The 27669-nt window shown below is 38.5% G+C and overlaps 1 protein-coding gene across 1 annotated transcript; it reads right to left on the reverse strand.

Moving 5' to 3' along the window:
* Positions 1-9390: 9390 nt before the first annotated feature.
* ipo4 (importin 4) lies at positions 9391-26988 on the reverse strand. The gene is made up of 30 exons (XM_061965452.2): positions 26571-26988; positions 26316-26402; positions 26152-26231; positions 26021-26062; positions 23336-23465; positions 23078-23257; positions 21750-21815; positions 21572-21673; positions 21424-21507; positions 21189-21344; positions 21054-21107; positions 19921-20030; positions 19715-19823; positions 19498-19627; positions 19207-19320; positions 16750-16863; positions 16559-16682; positions 16372-16483; positions 16180-16304; positions 16029-16106; positions 15671-15728; positions 15481-15586; positions 15194-15387; positions 15058-15102; positions 14571-14696; positions 13396-13622; positions 13182-13314; positions 11744-11848; positions 11566-11635; positions 9391-9983 (listed from the first exon to the last, which is right to left on the reverse strand). The coding sequence occupies exons 1-30, from the start codon at positions 26634-26636 to the stop codon at positions 9853-9855; spliced, it is 3258 nt and encodes a 1085-aa protein (XP_061821436.1). The 5' UTR covers positions 26637-26988; the 3' UTR covers positions 9391-9852.
* Between the last annotated feature and the right edge of the window lie 681 nt (positions 26989-27669).

The following is a 27669-nucleotide window of genomic DNA, read 5'->3' on the forward strand; positions in this document are numbered from 1 at the left end:
TGTTGAGAATTATTCAAGTTTCTAGCAACTTCCCAAATCATTTAATGACTTTTTTACCTTTTTTATCTAAATGACTCCACAAACCATGCATCTTTTCTGGTGTTATTGTAGACCAGGGGTCGGGAACCTTTTTGGCCGAGAGAGCCATGAAAGCCAAATATTTTCAAATGTATTTCCGTGAGAGCCATATAACATTTTTTAACACTAAATAAAACTAAATGTGTGCATTTTTAAGTAAGACCAATATTTTCCGAGTATAATAAGTCTCTTGTTCTCTTTAATAATATTGTTATTCCGAAGCTAATCAATAATAAATAAAATACTTTTTACCATTAATGCAACTTCTTGAAGAGGTGCGGTAGAAAACGGATGGATGGATTAAAATGCATTAGAATGTTTTATATTATGAACGTAATTTTTTAACACTGTGATTACCAACGGAATTATTCATTACTTATCGTGTTAAGCAATGTCAGCTAAGATTTATCTGAGAGCCAGATGCAGTCATCAAAAGAGCCACGTCTAGCTCGAGAGCCATAGGTTCTCTACCCCTGTTGTAGACTGTACTCGTGACTGGAGTCTCTTTACATCTGTCGCTCAATGTCTGCAATTTATTTTGCAGCCTATTTAGGCAACCATTGGGTAAAACGTGTCGTTTGATTTCCTGTTATTACTTCTTCTGCAGCCCGTTTAAGCAACAATTAAATTAACAAGCGTAGTACAACATCAAGCTTTTCTCAAATTATTTTTGAAATAAAATAAACCCAATTATGAAATAGAATCAGAATCAGAAATACTTTAATAATCCCCGAGGGGAAATTTATATTTTCAGCACAGTCACAATAGAACGCAGAACGGTGGGCCAGGGGAGTGCGTGTGCCTCACATTAAGAAGGTCCTGGGTTCGATCCCTTTCTACATGTTCTCTCCGTGACTGCGTGGGCTTCCTCCCACCTCCAAAGACATGCACCTGGTGATAGGCTGATTGGCAACACTAAATTGACCCGAGTGTGTGAATGTGAGTGTGAACGTTGTCTATCTGTGTTGGCCCTGCGATGAGGTGGCGACTTGTCCAGGGTGTACACCGCCTTCCGCCCGAGTGCAGCTGGGATAGGCTCCTGCACCCCTGCGACCCCGAGAGGGACAAGCGGTAGAAAATGGATAGATGGATGGAATTATGAATAGGTATTTACACCTCCTGTTAGAACGTCTTCTGCTGCTCATTTAAGCAGCAAATTTTACATTCCCAACTCTTGTAATTATGAATAGTCTTTTTACTTATTATCATGACCTCTTTTTCAACCCGTATCAGCAGCCAACATACATTAATAATCCTTGTAATTTGGGGCTGGTTAATAAAAGTTCAACACCAAACCTCTCATGTACTGATTTATAATTTACCTCAGCGTTAGTACAAACCCCGTTTCCATATGAGTTGGGAAATTGTGTTAGATGTAAATATAAACGGAATACAATGACTTGCAAATCCTTTTCGACCCATATTCAATTGAATGCACTACAAAGACAAGATATTTGATGTTCAAACTCATAAACTTTATTTTTTTTTTGCAAATAATAATTAACTTAGAATTTCATGGCTGCACGTACCAAAGTAGTTGGGAAAGGGCATGTTCACCACTGTGTTGCATCACCTTTTTTTTTAACAACACTCAATAAACGATTGGGAACTGAGGAAACTAATTGTTGAAGCTTTGAAAGTGGAATTCTTTCCCATTCTTGTTTTATGTAGAGCTTCAGTCGTTCAACAGTACGGGGGTCTCCGCTGTCGTCTTTTACACTTCATAATGCGCCACACATTTTTGATGGGAGACAGGTCTGGACTGCAGGCGGTCCAGGAAAGTATCCGCAATCTTTTTTTACAAAGCCAGGCTGTTGTAACACGTGCTGAATGTGGCTTGGCATTGTCTTGCTGAAATAAGCAGAGGTGTCCATGAAAAAGACGGCGCTTAGATGGCAGCATATGTTGTTCCAAAACCTGTATGTACCTTTCAGCATTAATGGTGCCTTCACATATGTGTAAGTTACCCATGCCTTGGGCACTAATGCACCCTCATACCATCACAGATGCTGGCTTTTCGACTTTGCGTCTGGATGGTTCGCTTCCTCTTTGGTCCGGATGACACAATGTCGAAAATTTCCAAATGCAATTTGAAATGTGGACCCGTCAGACCACAAAACACTTTTCCAGTTTGCATGAGTCCATCTTAGATGATCTCGGGCCCAGAGAAGCCGGCGAAGTTTCTGGATGTTGTTGATAAATGGCTTTCGCTTTGCATAGTAGAGCTTTAACTTGCACTTACAGATGTAGCGACCAACTGTATTTAGTGACAGTGGTTTTCTGAAGTGTTCCTGAGCCCATGTGGTGATATCCTTTAGAGATTGATGTCGGTTTTTGATACAGTGCCGTCTGAGGGATCGAAGGTCACGGTCATTCAATGTTGGTTTCCGGCCATGCTGCTTACGTGGAGTGATTTCTCCAGATTCTCTGAACCTTTTGATGATATTATGGACCGTAGATGGTGAAATCCCTAAATTTCTTGCAATTGCACTTTGAGAAACATTGTTCTTAAACTGTTTGACTATTTGCTCACGCAGTTGTGTACAAAGGGGTGCACCTCGCCCCATCCTTTCTTGTGAAAGACTGAGCATTTTTTGGGAAGCTTCTTTTATAGCCAATCATGGCACCCACCTGTTCCCAATTAGCCTGCACACCTGTGGGATGTTCCAAATAAGTGTTTGATGAGCATTCCTCAACTTTATCAGTATTTATTGCCACCTTTCCCAACTTCTTTGTCACGTGTTGCTGGCATCAAATCCTAAAGTTAATGATTTGCAAAAAAAAAAAAGTTTATCAGTTTGAACATCAAATTTGTTATCTTTGTAGCATATTCAACTGGATATGGGTTGAAAATGATTTGCAAATCATTGTATTCTGTTTATATTTACATATAACACAATTTCCCAACTCATATGGAAACGGGGTTTGTATTTTTACTTCCCGTTATGACCTATTTTGCAGCCCATTTAGGCAGCAAAAATTACATTAACAACCTTTGTAATTGTGTGCGTGTGTGTGTGTGTGTGGGGGGGGGGTAATATTAGTTCAACATCAAACATCACTGTAGCTATTTAACATTAGCCTTATAATTAGTGCTTTTACTTCCTGTTATGACTTCTTTTGCAGCCTGTTTCGGAAACATTAATACAAAGCAAGCTCAGGAGGGTACAGCCCCCAAATTTCTCTCACATTATTTTGAATTAGAATTGATAGTAATTGGGGTGTTAATAATAGTTCATCACCAAACATCCCTGTAGTTATTTAACATTAGCCTTAGCATGAGTGTTTTTACTTCCTTGTTATGACTTCTTTTGAAGCCCTTTTAGGCAGCAAACATTGCATTAACACCTAAATGCATCTCATTATTTTGACTGATATGTTTCTGCAGACCATTTAGACAGCAAACATATATACAGCGAGCATTTTTCAGGGGTTAAAAGTAGTCTAGCACCAAACTTATTTTCACATGATTTCGAAATAACAATAATAGATCAACTTCTGAACATATATACGGTACATTGCTTCTTGTGACAATGTCTGCTGCAGCCCGTTTAGGCAGAAAACATTGTGTAATGTTGTAGCATAACTAAAACCACTTTTAAAACATGTTCATGCTTTGTTATGTCACTTCTGGTGATATCATACCCGATTGTGCCTCTTTCAGGGTGTTTGCAGACTAATATTTGCATAGTAGGACGAGCATGTCTCATCCAAAGCCAATACCGACAACTTAAAAGGACAGATACCCTTTGTTGCTGACGTCTGAGGTGTTTTATTTTTGGAATATACAAAAAAACTGCACTAAACACAACAATCAAATGATCAGGGGCGGCTGTATGATGTAGAATTCACATTTATTCTGCTAAAGCCTACAATTTCAGGCCCAGAACTGATGAAAGCCTCCTGATAAATGGTTCTCTCTATATACGTGGTCCTAAATTGCATCATGTCACCTTAGATTGCATCCAACTGATTACCAATCAGGATGCTGTCAACCTAATAGAAAGTTCAAAATAATTCCATTTGGTCCATTAGTAGAATGGAGAATAGCGGCTCACCAAGTGTGCATACAATTTGGATACATAATACATAGTTACGCAGCAGTATCCTGAGAAGTGTATATTGTGATATTTTGCGCCACGAGAGGATGAAAATATTAGAAATTGAGATGTCTGAGAGAGGTTGCGATATACAGATACTATGTTTTCAATATGGCGGCATCAACACAACACCTCCAGCAGGCCAGGCTGACTCACATGCCTTGAGACATTCCATATCTGCTTTGTAATTCAAATAAGTTGGCCTGAAGTCAAAATACTTGAACTATGCAGACACATTTGCTCACCAACTTCACAGTTAACACATTATAAGGGGGTTGTCTGTAACTGTAGCTTTGCCGTTACGTCGTACAGTATGAATTGTAAGGAAATGCGGTGGATTTTATTACTACAGTAATTAACAACTTCAATGAAATCACACAAGTCACTTCACAGCAATGAATATGAGCTAACCTACAGGTAAAAAACAAAACTGGGACACACGTTTTAATCAGTCAGCAGCAATTTGTATAACCTCATAGATATGGGTATTATGTAATACCTCAAATGTGGATTCATGCATTACATAACATTATTCAACATGACATGGGGGAATATGTTCTAAAAGATATGTATCTGCCTGCTGCACCTTTATCTGGACCAGCATGACAGTTTAATAGATTCTACCGTGGCCCATCTCTGATCGCTTCAGGAAATTCCATTGGAATCAGATGAGTAGTTTTAGTACAATCCTGCATACAAACACAAGTAAATGTGAAAGTACAATACACAACATGACACAATCTACATCACTGTGCTTTTCCAGTGATGGGATTTATTATCTGCTCATAGAATGTGCTAGTTTGGAGGGTCTATTGCGCTGGAATAAAAAGGCTTTACATCAAAGGAATGACTCTTCCGTCCTTGATAATGATTAACTGGTTGAAAGCGTAACAAAATAACGCTATTAATCAAGCTTAACTGTCATCATCATATTATAAAACCATACATCGGAAGTGTGTGTGCAAAAAGGTGCTCTTAAAAGTGTATTTTGGACAGTTTTAAAAAAAAAATCTGAACCAGTAAATACTGCGATGAGGTGGCGACTTGTCCAGGGTGTACCCCGCCTTCCGCCCAATTGTAGCTGAGATAGGCTCCAGCGCCCCCCGCGACCCCAAAGGGAATAAGCGTTAGAAAATGGATGGATGGATGAACCAGTAAATACAGCCGGATATAAAAATATCTATATATTAGGACCCCCACTTTAAGAAAGGGAGAGTTCACCCATATACTTTAGTTCTAAGGCTGTCTAAAATGATGAAGTGACTAGAATTGAAGTTTAACAATTAATTCTACAAAACAGGAGTAAGTAGAAACCTACTCAGTGGCCTAGTGGTTAGAGTGTCCGCCCTGAGATCGGTAGGTTGTGAGTTCAAACCCCGGACGAGTCATACCAAAGACTATAAAAATGGGACCCACTACCTCCCTGCTTGGCACTCAGCATCAAGGGTTGGAATTGGGGGTTAAATCACCAAAAATGATTCCCTCACCTCCCAGGGGGTGACCAAGGGGATGGGTCAAATGCAGAGGACAAATTTCACCACACCTAGTTTGTGTGTGACAATCATTGGTACTTTAACTTTAACTTTAATAATAATAGCATGTTTGGGATGCTGTGCATCGGCGTATACGACGGCATGTTCCAGTTCCTGCCAATACCCAGAAACTTGGCACAGCCATTGAAGAAGAGTGGACCAACATTCCACAGGCTACAATCAACAACCTGATCAACGCTATGCGAAGGAGATGTGTTGCACTGTCTGAGGCAAATGGTGGTCACACCAGATACTCACTGCTTTATTGAATCCCAATAAAGCAAAACTGCACATTTTAGAGCGGCTTTTTCCCCGTGATGTGGGATGGATTATCTTGGCAAAGAAAAAATGCTCACTAACACAGATTTTAAACAGATTTGTCAACAATATTTGAGAGGAAAAGGTCTTTTGTGTATATAGTAAAAGGTTGACATCGTTTGAGTTCTACTCATGAAAAATAGGAGCAAAAACAAAAGTGTTGTGTTTATATTTTTGTTCAGTATTTGTATTCAAACCAGCATACATTTGGAGTTGGAATATTGGAGTTACGCTGTTACTTCATGTGAAATGTCATGAAAACTGCCCAACCAAGTCCTTACCTTTGGAGTGTTTAATGTTTACGAGCCACTTTGAGATATGTTTCTTTTCTGTTTCTGTAAAAAGGCTATAAACCAGACTATGACCAGGCCTACAGTGGGTACGGAAAGGTATTCAGACCACTTTACATTTTTCACTCTTTGTTTCATTGCAGCCATTTCCTAAAATCAAAAAAGGTCATTTTATTTCTTATTAATGTACACTGAGCACAAAAAAACAAAAGAAATGCAGAAATTTTGCAAATGTATTAGAAATGAAAAACTCAAAAATCACATATATTCATGGTCACTTCCCCTAACTGTACTAAGATGAATGTAGCAATGTACAGAAACATCCTGAATGAAAACCAACATTTCCATCCAACCTGATGGAGCTTAACAGGTGCTGCAAAAAGGAATGGGCTAAACTGCCCCAAGATTATTTGTGTCAAGCTTGTGGCATCGTATTCAAAAAGACTTGAGGCTGTAATTGCTGCCAAAGGTGCATCAAAAAAGTATTAAGCAAAGGGTTGAAATACCTGTCTACATGTGACATTTTAGTTTTTGTTCATTAATACATTTGCAAAAATGTTAACATTTTTTTTCTGTCAAGATGGGGCCCTGAGCGTACATTGGCCGAGTCATACCAAAGACGACAAAAAATGGGACCCATTGCCTCCCTGTTTGGCACTCAGCATCAAAGGTTGGTATTGGGGGTTAAATCACCAAATGATTCGTTAAAGTCCCAACGATTGTCACACACACACACTGGGTGAGGTGAAATTTGTCCTCTGCATTTGACCCATCCTCATGTTCACCCCCTGGGAGGTGAGGGGAGCAGTGAGCAGCAAACTTAATGAGAACCAAAATTAACTTTTTAGATTTTAGCAAACAGCTGCAATGAAACATTGCAAATGAAAGAGTGAAACATTTCAAAGGTCTGAATACGTTCTGTGCCCACTGTATTTAACCCACTGGGGACATCACATTTTATTAATTTGTAAAATTCATTGAGAAATTGGAGCAAAAAAAGTTAATCCTAAAATATTGTCCTTTAAAAACTTGGACTTGTATGTCCTGCTTGGCTTTGAATATATTTTTTGAATAGATAATCATATGTTGTTGCAGTCAATTTTCTTAATAAAAAAAAATACAAACAGGACATAAAAGTCATCAAGTTTTCGAAAGTCGTTAAAAAAATGTTTGTATATATATATATATTTATATATACATACATACATACATAAACTTACATACACACACACACACACACACACACACACACACACACACACACACACACACACACACACACACACACACACACACAATATATATATATATATATATATATATATATATATATATATATATATATATATATATATATATATTTATTTTTTTTACCCTTTTGATCAGATGTCACACATTTAAATTAGTAAAAAATAACCAATGTTATGCAAATGTGTACTAATTGACTCTGACATCATTTGATCAAGGGGCATCTGAAAGGTTTAAAATAAAAACACACAACATGTTGAGTAATTTTGTTTTGGGCTCAAGAGGATTTAGAGATTCAAGCAGAAGAAGTAAAAAATATGAATCCAAAAAGTGTGTATGCCCTTTGAAAAATGAAGGACTTTTATGTCCTGTTTGGTTTTGGTGCATTGTCAAATAGCGACCAGAAAATGTGAAAGAATTGGACATTTACATTTTTTTAAATTGCATGAAAAACACCACATGTATAATGGAGTGACAACAAAATGATGGCTAAAATGCAATGGAAATTTACTGAAAGACAAAATGTCAGCATTTGTCCGTTATGGGTTAAAGAAAAAGCTTTACAAATTTGCTTTACATTGTGGCTTTTTGATGTATGGCTCCCATTTCTAAAATGAAAATTGGGTCGCAAACAGTCCTCCGGACACACTTAGGACACTCGGTCCTAAGAGATCATATTATAATTTTTTTCCTATATTTAAAACACTCCCTTGTGGTCTACATAATATTTAATGGTGGTTTTTTGGTCGAAATGTTGCATAGATTATGTTTTACAGACCATCTTTAAGCCGCTTTCTGACTGTCTCTTGAGGATGCACTATTTTGTGGGAGGTCTTATTTAAGTGCCTCCACTTCGACAGCATCTTCTTCCTGTTTTTAGCGCTTCCGAATGTTGTCTACAGACAGATATAAGTTCAAACTATACGCTACTTTGTATTAGAAATGGCAACAGCGGGGGATGCATGTGCATGTACGAGCCAATCTGTCCCACAGCAAGGGGATAGAGAAAAAGGAAGAACGTATTGACGACAACACTGGACTACAACAGTGGACTCGGACAAAGCTCTTCGGGTAAAACTTGACCATATATGGAGGTATCCACTCACGCCACCAGTTGAAAAACGTCCCAGATTAGGCAAATTCTTAACGGCTCTTTTAGAGGAAGTATGATGGAAGGCAAGATTGTTTTATAAATATCTCTGCCATGCCTCCATTGTGTGATTTCACATTTCCAGGACTTATGATGCAAATCCCAAATACACAAAAAAGGTAACAGGAAAGAAAAGTTGGTTTTGCATAGTTTGTGTATTTTTTTTTTTTTTCAATCTGGGTCCATCAAAAAAATACCAGTATAAAGTGAACCCAAGTATCTTATTTTGTTGTTTACTAAACCACAAGTGTGAATGTAGCCTATGTGACACATGCTCATAACTGCTGCAAGGACTTCACACTAACCATCAAAGGAACTAAATTATTAATCATCAACCCTGCAGAGGTGGGTGCAGGCTGAGTAAGTGAGGTATCGAGGGATTAAGAAACAAAAGGAAGAACCACACCTTCTTTCAGAGATGGAGGCTTCTTGCAGGACTGTGCATGAGAAGCTTCAGAGGGACATCTCCATGTTGGCGACAATCGGAACTTGCCCTTATTTAGATACCATTTTGTCTAACATAGGCATCCAAACAATGAGTCTAAAAATGGTGTCAGATGTCACACCACGGCTTCTACTGGTGGTGACTATTTCACCCTGGAAACACAGAAGCTCAAGTATGGTCACAGCTTGAGGCAATCATCTTTCATTTCCAATCGAAACACCATCACATGTTGAGAAAATGTGTGTTTATTTATGTTACTAATAGGAACACAAGGCGTTGGGTTTAATTCAGACATCTACATCATAATGTGTCACTATGACTGAAGAGGCTTCTTTTCTCATCCGACCCTTAACACTGAACTAAAGATCTGAGATGTTGTGACATAATTCATATCCAAGCCTTCTGCATTTACTAGAATATAATGTAATAAAAAAGCAATCATGCCCGGCATTTGGGCATTGTATTCCTTATAGAAAATCTAGTTTGGTAGTTGAATAGCACTTACAGAGCTGATTAAATACTTTTTCATAACTGTGGTGGCTGATGTGACAGTTTAGAGGTAATGCTTATCATAATAAAACAAATACATTAGTGGCACAAAGTTCTGTTTTTAAGTTATACTGTATACTTAGGGGGGAGGTTCTTCCGCTAGTATAAAATGGACTGAAAATGTTAACTTTTACTGTAGGAATCAAGAGCTGCCGATGACCACGCTGAGATGAGCCTGCTGCTCTGGTGGAAGAGACGTCGCAGCTCCTTGGAAGTCCACTGCATGCTGCTGAGCGATTTGCTTCAAAAACGCTGCCAGCATTCGCTGCGTTTCTACCCGATAAATAGAGCCAGAGTTGAGAAAGCTTTAAATGCATCCATAGAGCGTCAAGTTTAGAGAGAATTGTGTGTCTTTTTATGCTACCAAACAACATTGATTTGCAACCAAAATATGTTTTTGCAACCAAAAATATTGGATTTGAAATCACAAAAAATTGGACATGAAAAAACAATAAAAACAAAAAACTACAGTTTTGGGGTTTCAAATGTCTTTTTGAGGTTTGCAAATCTTTTTCTATGGGTTGCAAATCATTTTTTGTGGGTTGCAAATCTATGTTTTTTTGTTTGCAAATTTTAGTTTTTTTGTTTGCAAATCCTTTTTTTGGTTACAAACCCTTATAATGGTTACGACTCAACTTCCATCTCTTGGACGGTGGCTTTTTGAAACAAAATGTTAGAAACCTTTTTATTGGCCAGTATCACCCACTGCTAATCTTTGGCATTTTCCCTCTAATTGTGTTGAGGGTGGAAGTAGCAAACAGTCTCGCCAATATGGTCATTCTTAGAGACTGAAAAATAAAAAGGCTTGTAACCCCTGATTCCACAGGACGCGTCTCGGCTGCACTGTGTAATTGCAATGCCGGCAGACTCTTTCCGATTTTATTCAAGGCAATGTGTCCATGTCCACAGCCTGCGGTACGGCACCGCCATGTTCTGGATCCATGCGCTAAATATACGCAGAGCTTCTATTTTTTCTCTTCGCCGCAACACGGCGGATCAATTCAGCTAAATTCTGCTTGTGTGGGATAGGAGAACATGCAAAAACACTAAATACATTTCATCGGTTATTTTCAAAATAAAATAGTCCTTCTTCAAGGTGGATCGTATTTTACACTTTTAAACATCCTAATGGGCGAGGACGGACATGAAGTAAGCTTGCCAAAGGTTTTCAGAGGTAATTTCACCTTGTTGATCAAAATGCTGATTCTGAAGGTCCAAAATTAAAGAATCATTAACATAATCATAATCATTAATGTTACTTTTGTGTTGTTGCTAACTACAAAAAAAATTAAGTCGTCGTCCTGCAATGGAAAACTGTTGTCTTTTTCAGTAGTCAAGTCAAGGCCGCCACAGACCAGCCTGCCTGTAGATATTGAGGGATGGCAAAGCTCAAAACATTCTCCGGCGTTTACTTTAGTGTTTATTTTATCACATGATTATGCCGGATTCACAAGATCTCATAAAAGTCTGTGCTATTTCGCTGCACGGCAGAGCTGTAACAGAACGGCAGTGCCGTAACAGAATGGACAGTAGATGGCGCTGCCGGTCCGCGGCGATTATGCACTATGGCAGTGATACCTCCTGGGGAAATCAGGGGCAATATACCCGTATCATTAAAAAAATGCCCCCCCCCCCCCCCCCACAAGATTGAAGTTGAGTTGTAATCCAAAACATAAATAAATTGGAACCAAAATGACAGGATTTGTTATTTAAAAAATATTTTCAAAAAAGAAAAAAAATGGTTGCAAAAAATGTTTTTTGGTTACAACTTGTTTCTGTGGCTGTGAATGTTTTTTGTTTGGTAGCATAAATAGACACAAATGTCTCTCCATTCAAAAGTAGCTGCAACGTTTACCTTCATCAACCTCCTTGTTGCCGAGCACGTGACAGGTTGAGCTGATTATTGGTTTCATTAGCGTCACCATCTGGAAGGAACCAGAGATTAGGAATTCATGGCCAAACTATAGCTAGTTAATAGCCTTTTCGCCCATTAAATAAGCGTTCGGAGCAAAAAAAAAGTGAGCGTGCGTTACCAGAGCAGGACTGTGCGAGTACAGCAAGGTCAGGCAGCTATACACTGTCTGGTTCTCTTCCAAGTCCTCTTTCAGAGGAAGACGAGCCACCAGAGCTGGGACAACCTGTCAGAGAAGACAGAGTAGAATTTTAATATTTTAAAACTGAGAGTCAGGTAAGTCGAGAACATAGGTAGGGGGACTAGGAGAGCTGGAATGATCAATTTATGGTTATTCTTACTTTATAACACATTATTATAGTCATAAATACTATCATAAATTGCTAGACTGTTTTTAAGGACCAACAGTAGATCCTCGCCTATTGTTTGGCATTTGCCCTTCCACATACTAGCAGATGTATTTTCTCTGCTTTAAATTGTAAATAGGTTTGACGGTGGATGATAGAAGTGCTGCAGTTATCCAGCAGAGGGAGCTGTCTCACATCTAATTCCCTCAATATTTACCACGCTGTATTTACCTCAACTTAAGAGTGTTTTGAGAGCTGCCTATCGGCTAATTGTTATGTACAAGTTGCGAGCAAAACATTTAGTTAAAAGCATCCCCCCCGTTAGTTGTAGTATGGTCTTACTAGCTAGCATTAGCTTATAGCTAGAGAGCGACAGAACTTGTTTTTCCAACCATGAGACGGAAGAAAGTGAGTGTAAAGGACAGCGCTGGAAAAAAAGTGGATGATATTCATTGAATTATAGAAAGAAATCATCAAAAATATGACCGAGCGTGGAGCCAACTTGGCGAAGCCATTCGAACCATAACTCTGCTAATCGAGTCTAATGCCAGCCAAGAATGTTAAAATAATATCTAAATGGCAGACGTTTATTCATGAAAATATGGAGAAGCTGCTGATGGTGTGTTTGACGCAGAAGCAGCTGAAAGGAGATACCGTAGAAGTCCACCCTCTAAGGTAAATGCTGTACATAATTAACACATTTCTTCCTTAAAGTACTGTAGTTGTTTGTGGTACATTTTATTGTATTGTTTTTATACAATAATTATTTAAAATGTTGTTTTGCTTTTAAAAGGAATGTTACCTGTTCAAACTGCAGTTTTTTTAATGCTGTTCAGTGCTGTTTTGTTTTTCATTGGGAGACTGATGTACAAGTGTTTTGATTTAAGAGCTCTGTCACAGAACCACTTACGCTCGTAAGTTGAGTTACTACTGTACTGCAATACTGTATGCCTGTAGTTGTTTGTTAAAAGCATTTAATAAAACTGCGACTAATAACATAGGATTTAGATAATAAAAAATGTGCATTTGCAAGATGATTTTAGGGTGCCTCCATTATTGGCAATTTGTTTGCCATTTCTAGAGGGTCTTGGAGCTTAAGCCCCACAAATATATTTTGTACTGCAAACACGCGAGTCAAATTTTATATAAATATTATATTGTAAAAATAGTAGTTGCTCCAGTCTAGAGGCTAAGCTTGATATGCAACGTCACCTGCTCCAGCGGGACTATGTCCACGTTGCTGAGGATCATCCTGCAAAGGGCAGCACACAAGTTGTCGATCACCCTGCGGTCGGACTCTTTGGACAGCAGGTTGGAAAAGACCGACAGCATCATGGGGTAATCCCTGAGGAAGACTCCACTAAGGAAGACACTTTCAGAGGACGTAACATTGCACCTAACCATGCACCAATCAAAAAAAGGATACGGGACGACGGTAGGACCACCTGCTTGGGCAAGACATCCCAGTCCGAACACGCTGTTGTTGCGGACCTCCGCGTCGCCGTCCTTCACTCCGGCTACAAAGACTGGGAGAAGTCTTTTGGAGAGTCTGCCAGCCAGTCCTTGACCTCCAGGAGAGCTGATAAGAGCCTGCAGAATTTCCCCAAGTGTGCCGATAGAGAAGGACTTTTCTGCCACGGTACATGATGCTTTCTTTGAAGAACAAGCAAAAAGTGTATATACAATTTATATTAGCAGTAAAATTGATTTGAACATGTAATTAAATATTGATTTATTATATTGTATTGAGTAGGGATGGGTAACTTTCACATTTGAATTGATACAGTACCAATCCCCGCTACCTGGGAATCAATACAAATATTATTTCCTTTTGGGTGTGTTTAAATGTGTAAATATATATATATATATATATATATATATATATATATATATATATATATATATATATATATATATATATATATATATATATACATATATATATATATATATTTCTTTTTTTTAAAGTAACAATTAGCTGTCCAGTTTTCATCTTGTTTTCTTACACATCGGTGTCTCATTTGCAAATACTGTAGTATTATATATAGAAGTCTTTACATGTAGTTGGAATTCCAAGGTATGAGATAACAATAGTACGGTATATAGTTTATGGCGTGTTACCTTGGCCAGGAAGTTGAATGTGCCAGTCTTTTCCTTTGTTAAGCCCTATAAAGCGTTAATACTTTAAATATTGTAGTTATTACACACAAGCTTTTGGATTGTATTGTCAATCTTAATTGTAGTTAGCAAATTTGGAGGTGTTAAAATCACCATGTAAAACAGCTGATGTTAATCTTCAGCATGTCTGCTTGTTTCCCGGCCAGGTGCTTGAGCCGCTGCAGAGTTTGCAACTGGACGTGACATCACGGGTAACAAAAGGTATTGAAATGCAGCATTGTTTGATTCCACATTAATCGTTTCCCCCTCGTACCGACAAACTTCGGCTGGAAACCATAAAAGTACCAAATTCAGTACCCTTCCCTAGCATTAAGTTGCCAAATGTTGCAATTCTGATTCGATGGTTATCATCACAGTTTTCCTCTTTGCCATCCCCTTACCCTTCTGTGTTGGCATTACAACAAAAAGTCAGTCCAGACTCACAGTTTTGCTCATGATGAGAGGCAACAGGTCATTGAGGAAAGGGGCGAAGCTGTCCGCGGGCACGGAGGCGGCCAGTAAGGGGATGCCTTCACCCGCAAACTCTTGGAGCATGGCATCGTACTCCGCCTGAGCCAGGTAGCACATGAACAAATTAGTCACATCGGCAGGAAGTGTTAAGTTAAATTATACTAAAAGGTTAGATCAGTGATCCTTAAACTGTGGTACGGGCTCCATCTAGTGGTACGCCAAATAATCACTTAATTAAATATTCAAACACAGTGTTACTGTTCAAACAGTGTGTAATGTTACAGTGGCAAAAAAACACTCTGCTTTATTTTTAATGAATATTTAGGCCTACTACCCTCCTGGGTTTGAATGTTGGTCATTATGGTGGTACTTGGAGAACCAAGTGTTTTCTGAGGTGGTAATTGGTGAAAAAAGTTTGAGAACCATTGGGTTAGATGTTATGAGTGGATATGTCGTTAACCTGTTGCTCTTCATCATCAGCATCATCACTGTCCTGACATGCTGTCTGTACAGAGATGAAAAATAATATGTACAATTGATATTGCAGCACAATAACTTGATCTTGTGTAATTTACTGATGGCAGTCTTCTCCTCACCTTCTTCTTGAGTACATCACAGATAACATGGCTGATCTCCTTGAGGCGTGTGGGATCCTTGAAAGCCTCCTCCTTGCAGGCCTTTAGGACAGCATTCATAGTTTCCAGGATTGCCATCACAACCTGGCGCTCGGGCTCTGAGCGCACCGTCTCCAAGAAGCATGGCAGCACCACATCTAGCATCTTCAGTAAAGCTTGATAAAAGGATGTGATTTTTAAATACTCGCTTTCTTGGCACTTTTTCTATCTTTATGGTCTACTGTATGAGTACTATGCACATGTGGTACCTTGTTGGTTCAATTCACTGGGATTCTCTTTCCACACTTTGTGCTGTGCTCTGCAGAACTGGCCCAGGGCCCCAAACGCTGCTCGGCGAACATCCTCATGTGGATACTTGACAAGATAGGTATTTTTAAAAGAATGAATGAATAGTTCAAGTTCACACAAGTAGGAGGTGACACTGCATTTGGCACTTACGTCTCTCAACTCGAAAACTTGCTGAAAGCTCGACTCCAGGAAGGGCTGGAAAACAAGACTTAAAAGGAAAACCTCAACATTAATTAAAAAACAAAACTGGAGATGTGGCATTTAGGGATGCAGTCGAGGTTGGAGATTGATAAATTCAAGTTACCGGTAATCTATAATAGCGATACATTTTGGTAAAATATGCATATTCTTTTTCAATAATACTTTCAATGTCAGTGAAATAACTTCCTGAAATAATAAAGGATAATAATTAATTGATGTATGGTGTCTATTAGAGTGTTTTAGGACATTAGAATGCAGTACATTGCATTTCTGTTGTCAGTGCTATAGTTTAATTTAAACATCATACCCGGTGTTGAAGGCAAGCTCTCCCAGCGCATCACAGGCATCCTCCTTCTCGTCAATGAAGGCGTTCTCCACACTGAACCTGGCACATAAAAAGAAGACTGAGGAACTGTTGATATTTTATAACATTTTTAGGACTTATGCTCAATATGTACCCTGCAACATCGTGGACATCCGTCTGGGGCTCCTCTTCTAGAAATTCTTCTTTTTCCTCTTCCTTGTCATCGTCGTCATCGTCGTCGTCCAGTAGGACAAACGTCTTGTCCTCCCCGATGTGTGCCTGCAAACAGCAAACTGTAATCTCAGATTCAGCTTTTACAACATTTATTATGTTGGACGCTTCATACTGTGATGCCTTCATTGGACTTGAGGGCAAGTAGCATGATGGTTGTAATGGGAGGGAGGTGAGGAGTTAAACACTCTGGGCTGACTGTAGACACAGCTGAATACAGACTGTACCTGATGGAGACAAGAAGTCTATAATATCCAATGTTTGAAACTGGGAGAGGGCATTAAGCAACAACAGTAACGTACGTGCAGCGTCTTAGGTCGGGGTCATCTATAGAGTCTGTGAGTTTCAGGCCCAGTTGAACGCACTCAGCAGCAAGAGGGCTGAAGACATCTTTGCCAATGGTCCGAGCAAGCACAGAGAGTGTGTCTACAAACAACAAAATACTAATAAATGCAAATAAAAAGTGAATACCGCTATTGTGGAGTCCACCTACCCAAAGATTGGGTTTGCAGAGCCCTCATTTCCTCTGTGGTGGTGGTCAGGAAGCCCTTTAGGCTTTCAATCACTGGAGGGAAGTAAGGAACCAGCAGCTCCTTGGCAGCATTGGCTAGTGAGAAACAAAATGTTAGGTGAACACCAAAGAGCTTTAGTGTTCCCCATACATTAGTTTATTTTTAGCGGCCCGCTACTAATTATTTTACTACCGGTTTACCCTCGCTTGTAGACACATTTATTGGGATGGTTTCTTAATGTAGCTTGTTGTTACAACTCTGTACAGAAGTAACTCTGCTTCTAAACACACCTTATAAGCACCTGGTCTGCCAGAGCATAAAAAAACATTGCAGGAGGAATCAGTGCTCCCAACTTTGCTTAGCTTATATTCAGCGACTATTCTGTTTTTCCAAAAAAGCGACTAGTGACAAATCCAGCGACTTTTTCTGGTATTGGAGACTTTAACATGGAAGAGAGTCTCACTCTTCTCAACAAGCAGCTGATGCTGCCCACCCGTTTTTCACTATATTGCCCACTTTTTGTCCCCTATAAAGTCCGTAAAAATTACATGCACATGTGTCAATGCCTACTATGCAAATTACCCTATGACATAATACCATGCATCAACCCACCGCCACATATATAATGCAGTCCTGTGGGTTTCAGAACGCAGGAAAAGGAGGATGAGGATGAAAAAAACTGTAACTGCCGTGTTACAGACACTGTCATTTTCAATTTTCTATTTTTCGTTACATTTGTGAATGAACACAAGCGCCTGTGTAAATATTAAATGTTTAAATTATTATTTATTTATTTATAAATGTGTACACCTGCAGCCTATAGACATGTGCGGCCTATATGTCCACAAATTTGGCCAGAAATTAAGTGGGTGCGACTTATAATTTAGGTGTGCTCTAAAGTCAGGAAATTATGGTAAAAAAGTTTCAAATACAAAATAATTAGCTTCATAATCATCATCAAACTACTAATACTGGGTGTCCAAAGTGCACCCCGCGGGCCAGTTGTGACCCACTGCCAATCTTTTGGTTAATTCTAAAAATAAATTTACAAAAAAAAACTAACATGGGGAAAAAATGCAAAAAGGCTTAAAGGGGAACTGCTCTTTTTTGGGAATTTTGCCTATCGTTCACAATCATTATGAAAGACATGACACTGGATGGATTTTTGTTTATTGCATTCTAAATATTAAATAATAGTAAATGAAAGTCTGCTTACAGCTGAGCCAATGGGAGCTGCACTATTCCACAAAAATGTAATAAATAACCATTCAAAAAGCACAACAATACACCATTTACATGTCATGACTTGAATCTTAACTAAGTATTAGTAATGTTGTTATTATAAGCATTGAGGCAGACAAACTATAGCGGCGCCGTGATCACTTCCGTGTCTCCCTATTTTTACATCATCGAGTGGTCTGCTGTTTCCTCGCTTCCTTGCTCTCTTTAAGTTTATTGTAGATCATAAATCATGCCTCTCACCTGCACAGAAGAAGTCTGAGTAGGTATTTCGACAAGTTAGTACACCTTTGACAGCTATTTTAGACCCAAAACTGACGAGGCCGACACGAGAAGATGCTTGGTCCCCCCACCCTTTTCTTTGTGTGGCTAATGAGTCATTCGTCATCTCAAGGGGAACATATGAACATTGTAGCAGTCGGCATCATAATGACAGCAGACATTGTACAGTAAGTGATGTTTTATTATGTTTGTTGGCTCTCAAAGTCTGCAGTGACTGATAATCAGTGATGAAAAAAAAAGCAAACATTGTGATGCGTTTTCAAATTAATGCGCTGCGCAACCTTAAAATGATCAAAATACGTAAATATTAATTGTTATAATAAATGTGCCCGTTACTACATTACATATACATTTACAACATGTATATAAAACCTTAATGGAGGTGTTTGGATGTTTTTTTAATGGCTTTGTAGGCAGACTTGTACAGCTCCCATAGGCTCCATTGTAAACAGACTTTTGATCGCATTTATTTAATATTTTGAATGCAAAAAAAATAAAATACTGTCGTCATGTCTTTCATAATGATTGTGAACGATAGGCAAAATTACCCAAAAAAAATCCAGTTCCCTTTTGATGTATGGACAAAAGGTTGAAATGTGGATGTTATTTTTTCTGGAACTTCAAAGCATATTGGATTGGTTTTAGAGTTTTTATGTTTTGTTTTTTTACATAATAAAAAGTTTCTAAATAATCCCTTATTACTGCTGTACAATATCGGGCAGTATTTTACAGTATATGTGCCACAATGTGATTTTATTTTTGCACGTCCAGGGTGTACCCCAGCTTCCGCCCTTGTGCAGCTGGGATAGGCTCAGCTCCCCCCTCGACCCGTAAGGGAAAAGCGGTAGAAAATGGATGGATGGATGAAAGGGAATACCCTGCCTTCAAAGTTTTTGTATTTTATTCAGTAAACTCACCTATGGCGCCAATGGCAGACACAGTGAGCTCTTTGATTTTCAAGCTGTCCGAGTTGTTGAGGGCAGACAACATCGTGTCCATCAGTGTGGGAAGGTAGGGCTCAATTTCTGCTCCTGGTTCACGCACACACACAAAAATTAACTATTGTAAATCTTTTCATAAAATCATTTCCTATATCTAAGGGGCTCTCTTTGAAATTCTCGGCACTTTACCCCCAATTCGGCATATGTAAAAGTTAATAACAGGTTGATCAACATGGTGGAAAGTTTTTTGGTTTTTTTCTAGCTTACCCAAGTTCTCCAAGAAGTTCTCCAGCGCGTAAAAGGCCTTAGTGACATGGCCAACCTTGGCCTGGTTCAAGGAGGAAAGGTAGCCCAGCAGCAAAGGCATCAACTCCTCACAATATTTACTAACCTCTGGCTGATAAAAAGAGAAACATGTTAAAACACTAACATATTAAAACTGTTTTTAAAAATAGTTAATGGTGCCTTAAATTAAAGGCATCACCTGTAAATGTTCAGAGAACTGTCCCAAGGCAAAGAGGCCGGCGCTGCGCACCACCTGATTATTATCAGAAAGACTTTGGCAAACTGTATGCAGCACTGACGACAGCATCCTACAATAGCATTGATATTAACACACAAGTACATGCATTCACATCATGTTTAATAAATCATCCCTCATAAACTTATATTTAAGAGAAATAGTCCTACTTGGTGCGTATATGATCTGCACATCCTTCAGCCAGCACAGCGAGACACATGAGGCCCCCCTTCCTCTGATAGGGATCATCACTGGCAAAGCAGGTCTGAGTCAGCGGCATCTATGAATGAAACAAGTTAGTATCAATCAACCGTATTGACCCACATACAAGACAACCACTATTTTTCTTATAAGATACAGCAAAGAGCACACAGAAAAGCAGAGCGGCCGTGCCAGCAACCTGAGAGTTCCTGGTTCGATCCCCGGCTTTCGCCATCCGAGTCACATCCATTGTGTCCTTGAGCATGACACTTCACCCTTGCTCCTGATGGGTCATGGTTAGGGCCTTGCATGGCCGCTCACGACATCAGTGTGTGAATGTTTGTGTGAATGGGTGAATGTGGAAATACTGCCAAAGCACTTTGAGTACCTTGAAGATAGTAAAGTGCTATACCCATTTACCATTTAATTGTCTAGGTACAACAGTGACCTTCTGGTTTGCACGTATAAACTTCTAGACCCCGAATATAAGACGGCCCCACTTTTTGTGTAAAATTACAGCAAAAAACATGAGGAAATGACAAGTATAAAAAAAGAAAAGTCGCTGTTTCTGCAAAACAACTGTTTAATTACAGCAAAGAGCAGAGAAAATCCCCAATATATAAGAGAAATGTCACTGTCTTGGCACTGCAATGACCTTCTGGTGTGCATGTATAAACCTCTAAAAGCCAAATATAAGGGGACACTTATTTTCCTCTAAAATTACAGCAAAGAGCTGACAATAATGATAAATATATAAGAGAAAACAGTCACTGTCTTGGCACAGCAATGACCCTAAATATAGCACAGATAATCTTTTTCAACATAAAAAAAAGAAAAGGTACTGTCAGTCTGTTGGTTTGCATGTATAAACTTCTCAAAGCCAAATATAACAACCATTCTTTTGCTCTAACATTTCAGCAAAAAGCAGGCAAAAATCACAAATGTATAAGAGAAAAAGTGCAATGGCCTGTTGATTTGCCTGTTTAAACCCCTAAATCCCTAATATAAGACGACGAATAATGTTCAGATTGTTTTCGAGAGAAAAATACATATTTTATTCTGTTCTAATGAAGACATCAGAAATGTATTCAGGATTACCTACCAGATGTTGGAAGAGCTTCTCTGGAGGCATACGGAGCGCCATAGTGTCAATAATCTATGAATTGACAGAAACAAATGAAAACATTAATATGTTTTATTAAAATAAACTTGGTAGCAACACATACACTTTTCAAACCTGAGCAGCACAATGTTTGGGATTGTCATTGTCTGTGCCGTCTCCATCTTCATCTTCCGCATCTTCCGGGTCCTCCTCTCCAGGCGGTGGCGCTGCAGTCAAAACGGGGAAGATGACCTGCAGAATTGGTAGCAGCAGCTTCTGCTTCAGCACCGCCTACAGCGAGGAAAAATATACACAAAATCATTTTTAACAAATTCATATAAGCATCGTTGCAGTTGACGTCTGACCTAACCTTGCTCTTTAACTTGATGAGGAAGGCAATGCAAGAGAGAGCTTTAACTCGCAGGGAGTCAGTCAGTGTGGGGTCACTGCCCACCTAGCAAGGAAAACACATTCAAAGTCAAGCCTCAAATTCCTGCAAATGAAGACGAAGTGCTTACTTCTAAGCAGAAGCGAACCACGTCTGCAACGTGAGGCACAATGATGGACACCTCGCTCTCCATCAGCTCGTTGAACACCTCCATGGCGTCGCTGGCTTGGCTCTACGGGAACGCAGGACACACAGCACTGCCGTGGTAAAGAAACGTCAATAGACACACACAGCATTAACGACTATACCTGATCGGCTTTAATGAGATGTTTTAGAGCCACGATCACACTGGGGATGATGGCGCGCATTTGGTTCTGAAAAAAAGCAAATTGCATTTATTATTTATAATCACAAACATTATTCTAATGATAATCATATACAAGAGCTGTATGAAAAATGTGTTATAGAGCTGTTGTTTGAAACATATGCTGTACATACAAAGGGCATCTAAGTTGCAGCAAGTTATTATGCATTATTACTAAAATTAACAGAATTTCAAGCAGACGGAAAATAATAGGGGATTAAGCCATTGAATTGAGTTTCCATTAAAAAAAGATAGTTGTATTGTTCCTAAGTTGTATTTTTTTTTTAAATGGCTATAGTCAGTCTTTATCACACATATTTTAATTTAATTTATAATGACATGAACACAATATTTTAGAATCTATGCTAGTATTCAGTCTTCATCAAAAATGAAATTTTTGTTTTTTAAGTAAAAATGAAATGGACAAAAAAAAACCTCAAATATAATTAAATTAAAATAAATTTTGAATAAATTGAATACATTTTAGTAATGACAACTATTTTTGAATTCTGATAATGCTATTAGTCAGTCATCACAAATTAAAATATATTTTAAAAATAAATACAATTTACATCAAATAAAAAACTGAAGTAAAATAAAATACAATTTATATTGAACTGTAGCAGTTTGTTGTATTCCATTTACTTAAAGACAAGTTAATGTTTTTGAATTCTGATGATGCTATTATTCAGTCTTCATCACAAAAAAACACTCAAACGAAATTATATTTAAATAAAAAATAAATTATAATAAATGGAATGTGTTTTATTTTATTTTACAGATGACAATTAAATATTTGATAAAATTAAAATACAATAGAAACTAAAATAAAGTACAATTTCTATTAAATCAAATTACAATAGTTTGTTTTATTCTATTTTTGTATTAGCAATAAATATTTAAAAAATTACGATATTGCATTATTCAGTCTTCATCACAAATTTGTATTTAATTAATTTAAAAAACAATAAGAATACCATTGAAATAAAATAAAAAACTGATATAAAATCACATTGAGATCAAATAAAATTAATACAAATATAATTTGATTTATCTTATTTTAGTGAAGACAAGTAAATAACCTAAATTGCAGTTTCATAAACTCTTACAAAAATACCATACATTAATCCAAAAATAAGGACAATCATTTTTCTTCTCTTACTGTAAAAATCTTTAAAAAAATAAAAAAATAAGTTTTCCACACACAAAAATTTTAATCCCAATACAAATTTACACGTAATGTTGTGTACTAAAAATACAACATAGTCTCACCATGTGTTCGGTGCCCGTGTAGGTCGTTATGGCAGTGAGGGTGAGGATGCAGTAGTACAGGGCAGTGGGATTGTTGTGGTCCTTCAGCACGGTGCTGAAGAGCTTCAGCAGCTGGCCGTAGTGAGGCTGGAAAGGCTCAGGGTTGGACTCGATCACCTTGTTAAGAAGTAGGAGTCCGACCTGCATGTGAGGGAGGGGCGTTTTTGTCTTGTACCCGAACCATGTGTTTTTAGAGGTTTTGTCAGAATGGTGCTGAACCTGTCTGTCATGCGGGTCAACACTCTTGGTAGATTGATTGAGGAGCTCCAGCAGGGCGGGCCAGCGGTCGGGCGTCTCGTGTTTGACCATGACCGCGCACAATTGAGACAGCGAGTGCTGCACTGTGTGTCTGCAACACAAAACGTTAAGAGTTAAATGACAATCAACGGTTTTATGCTTTTGTGGGCAATTTTTAGTGGCATTTTTCTATTCAAATGTTTTTTGGGGAGTGACTTGCAAATTACCCTTCTACTTTATTGCAATAAAGGAGAACTGCCCTTTTTTTTTGCCTATCATACACAATCATTATGAAAGACATGACGACAGTTGGATTTTTCTTAATGTATTCTAAATATTAAATAAATGTGATCAAAAGTCTGCTTACAGTGGAGCCTATGGGAGACGTTCAATTCTGCCTTTAGAGCCCCTAAAAAACATCCAAACGCCTCCATTAAGGTTTTATATATATGATGTAAGTATATACAGTCGTGGTCAAAAGTTGACATACACTTGTAAAGAACATATTGTCATGGCTGTCTTGAGTTTCTAATAATTTTTACAACTCTTATTGTTTTGTGATAGAGTGATTGGAGCACATACTTATTGGTCACAAAAAACATTCATGAAGTTTAGTTCTTTTATGAATTTATAATGGGTCTACTGAAAATGTGACCAAATCTGCTGGGTCAAAAGTATACATACAGCAATGTTAATATTTGGTTGAATGTCCCTTGGCAAGTTTCACTGCAATAAGGCGCTTTTGGTAGCCATCCACAAGCTTCTGGCAAGCTTCTGGTTGAATTTTTGACCACTCTTCTTGACAAAATTGGTGCAGTTCAGGTAAATTTGTTGGTTTTCTGACATGGACTTGTTTCTTCAGCATTGTCCACACGTTTAAGTCAGGACTTTGGGAAGGCCATTCTAAAATCTTAATTCTAGCCTGGTTTAGCCATTCCTTTACCACTTTTGACGTGTGTTTGGGTTCACTGTCCTGTTGGAACACCCAACTGCGCCCAAGACCCAACCTCCGGGCTGATGATTTTAGGTTGTCCTGAAGAATTTGTAGGTAATCCTCCTTTTTCATTGTCCCATTTACTCTCTGTAAAGCACCAGTTCCATTGGCAGCAAAACAGGCCTAGAGCATAATACTACCACCACCATGCTTGATGGTAGGTATTGTGTTCCTGTGATTAAAGGCCTCACCTTTTCTTCTCCAAACATATTGCTGGGTATTGTGGCCAAACAGCTCAATTTTTGTTTCATCTGACATCACATGGACAAAGATAAGACCTTCTGGAGGAGTGTTCTCTATGGAAGCGCTAAAAATACAACATGGCTGATGCAGTAAATAAGACCGCACACAAAACGGCCCATATTGACATCCATTGCACCGGTCGCCCACATCTGCGGTCCCCTCCAAGGTTTCTCATTGTCATCCCATTGGGTTGAGTTTTTTCTTGCCCTGATGTGGGATCTGAGCCGAGGATGTCGTTGTGGCTTGTGCAGCCCTTTGAGACACTCGTGATTTAGGGCTATATAAGTAAACATTGATTGATTGATTGATTGAGGAGACTGTCAGAAAGCAGCTTAAAAATGTTTTTTAAAACATAAACTATGACACTTACATATTATGTAGAACCCAAGGAAGTGTTTTAAAGCCCCACTTAACAACTTTCAGTTTTGGTTGATTTTGGCGGCAGTGTTTTGCCCGCAGGAAGACCAGATTTCCCATGATGAACCAACCAGCGCATAGCGTCGTAAATCGTCAGAAACTACTGTCACGTACATACAAACTGACACGATAATACCACAATAATTCAGTATGACAGATCTTTCCACAGTCAGTTTGCAGTCATCGCATTGTTTTTCCTTTTATACAGTGCTTTTGAGTTTGTTGCGTGGCTGGTCGTGTCAGTGTGGAGCTGCGAACTATCAAGCTGGTGGCGATTTATTGCTACCACGCAAATTTCCGATAGCTAACATTAGCATGATCATTTTGATTTAGTAAAGTGGGAACAGGGCCGAGGCAGCATCGGTCTTAAAAATCCATCCTCGTCTTTGAGCTGACGCTAGCGAGTGAAAGCAGGGCCAATGTTGATCCTTGACTGTCCTTTTTTCCGGGTTGCCTCCTTTTTCCTTTTTGTCTCCTTAGAAAAAACTTGTCGTTTTTTTTGTTGTTGTTTTGCAGTTTTTGCAACTGGACCAGTATTTGCACGTAGGCGTTCGCATCGACTTCCGTCTTTGGAACGAATTGGTAAAGGGGTGAGTGACGTATGCCGTAAAGCACATTTTGTAGCTTTTTGTGTGGCAGGGTTGCACTCCTCAAAATTGCTTAGTGCCACTAAAAGTGCTACAGACCCCTTCTGGCCATGACAGAGGTATCGTGTCATTCAAATAGTTGTAAGTCCATGTATCATCCCAAATGTTATGCAAATATTTTATGAAGGTTGAAAAGTTACTTGGTGCTGCTTTAAATGTAGGAACAATGATAATATGACTCCAAGTGTTTGTGTAACTGTTCAATCCAGATCTTATGCCTCAGATGACCACAACATAGCCACACTTCTAACAGAAGCTATTGTCCAAATGTCACAATAATACTGAAAGGGAAGTGTGATCATCTTGTAGGTGCAAATGTACCCAATGAAGTGTCCATTCCTGTATATGAAATGTTTGGTAGCTTACTCTGTCTCCTTCATGAACGCCTGCAACACCACCACCTTGAGGCTGCGTAGAGAAAGTAGAGAAATGTGTCACCAACTCGCCTTAAAATTAACAACAGCCTTTCCAGCGACATCATCATCTAAACAGCTGACCTTTCTCTGTCATCGGGGCTTATCTTTATCCACCGTTTCTTCACCCTCAGCCTCAGCATCACCGCAGCCGACTGACGGACCTAGGAGAGGCAAATGATTATGACAGACATATTTTGGACACGGCACTTATGTGCCACTTGTTATAAATACTTTCCAGCACATACCTGAAGGTTTTGGGAGCCACTCATGACAGCACAAAGGGCAGGGATGATGGCTGGGTCTTTAAAGGCATGCTTCAGCTTGATTGTGGCCTAAAAAAGGGTGTAAACAACACAGATCAATGCATACAAAGGAAAGCATACATATGTATGTGTATATATATATATATATATATATATATATACGTATATATATATATATATGTGTGTGTGTGTGTGTGTGTGTGTGTGTGTAATAAAAGTAAGACTTTTATGTCTTACCTGCTGGATAATGGCATTGTCAGGCTGTGTCATTTGTAGGAGGATCTGCTCAAGTTCTTCTGTCATTGTCAAGACTAGACGTTGGGTTAAATACCCTCAAAAAGAAAAAACTATTTGTAATAATACTAAATATACTAAAGTTATGTTCTCTTGGTGTGGCTCACAGAGGCGAGTCTCCAGTAGCTACAAGCTATCAAAGGAAAATATGGGTTTATATCACTTGGCTGTTACTTTGTTCGTTTTAGGCGGATTTCAATGAATTTGCGGTGTTGAAAAAGTGAGTTTGACAAGTTAGGAAGCGATGTTAGCAAAGCTTTAGCCTCAGCTGACAGCATGCAGGGAAGACCCAGCCTGCAGTGCAACGTGAGCGGCGTTAAAGGGACAGGAGGCTTTGTTACACGCATAGAAGTAAACAGCGCCCCCAGCTGGATAGGAGTTCTATGTACAACACTATCAACCGCTACTCTATTTAATTTTTGTTTCCTTTACATTATCAATCAAATCTTGGAGGATGATTAAGAGTACAAAAGCCCTTAAATTGATATCTTTGTTAAAAATTTTAAAGTGATTTAGTTAGCCCTTTTGTCTTGTTTTTTTTTCATTTTTGTATTATTATTATTTAATACTCTATCTGTATTTGTTTTTGTTTTCTTTCCTTTACGTGTTTCGCTGATGTTGATAGTGCCTTGACATTTGTGTGCATTATAAATGTATGTTTTTTGTTCAATTAAAAAAAATTGTTTTATTTACATTTTTATCAGATTTTAATTATGTATGTACTTTTTTATATTAATATTCGTCTGAGTACAAAGTTTGTCCACCATTTCATCCTGATTTATAATGTTTATGTGTTTTAAGTGTTTATGTGAACGAGTGCTAAAACATTCTACTCATGTAAAAGCAAAGCGTGCAGACGTTTTACTCAAGTATGAGAAAAAGTACACAGCTAAAATCTACTCAAGTTAAAGTAAAAATAGCAAATGTTTTTTTAAATGTACTAAAAATTACTTTTTAAAGGGGAGGGAGTCTCATGTTTTGCACACAAAAAAGCAGAAGGTAAATTGGGGTGTCTAAAGATTTTCCACTGAGGACCTACAGA

This window comes from Nerophis lumbriciformis, linkage group LG07 (assembly GCF_033978685.3).
Source record: "Nerophis lumbriciformis linkage group LG07, RoL_Nlum_v2.1, whole genome shotgun sequence".
In the NCBI taxonomy this organism is placed as follows: domain Eukaryota; kingdom Metazoa; phylum Chordata; class Actinopteri; order Syngnathiformes; family Syngnathidae; genus Nerophis; species Nerophis lumbriciformis.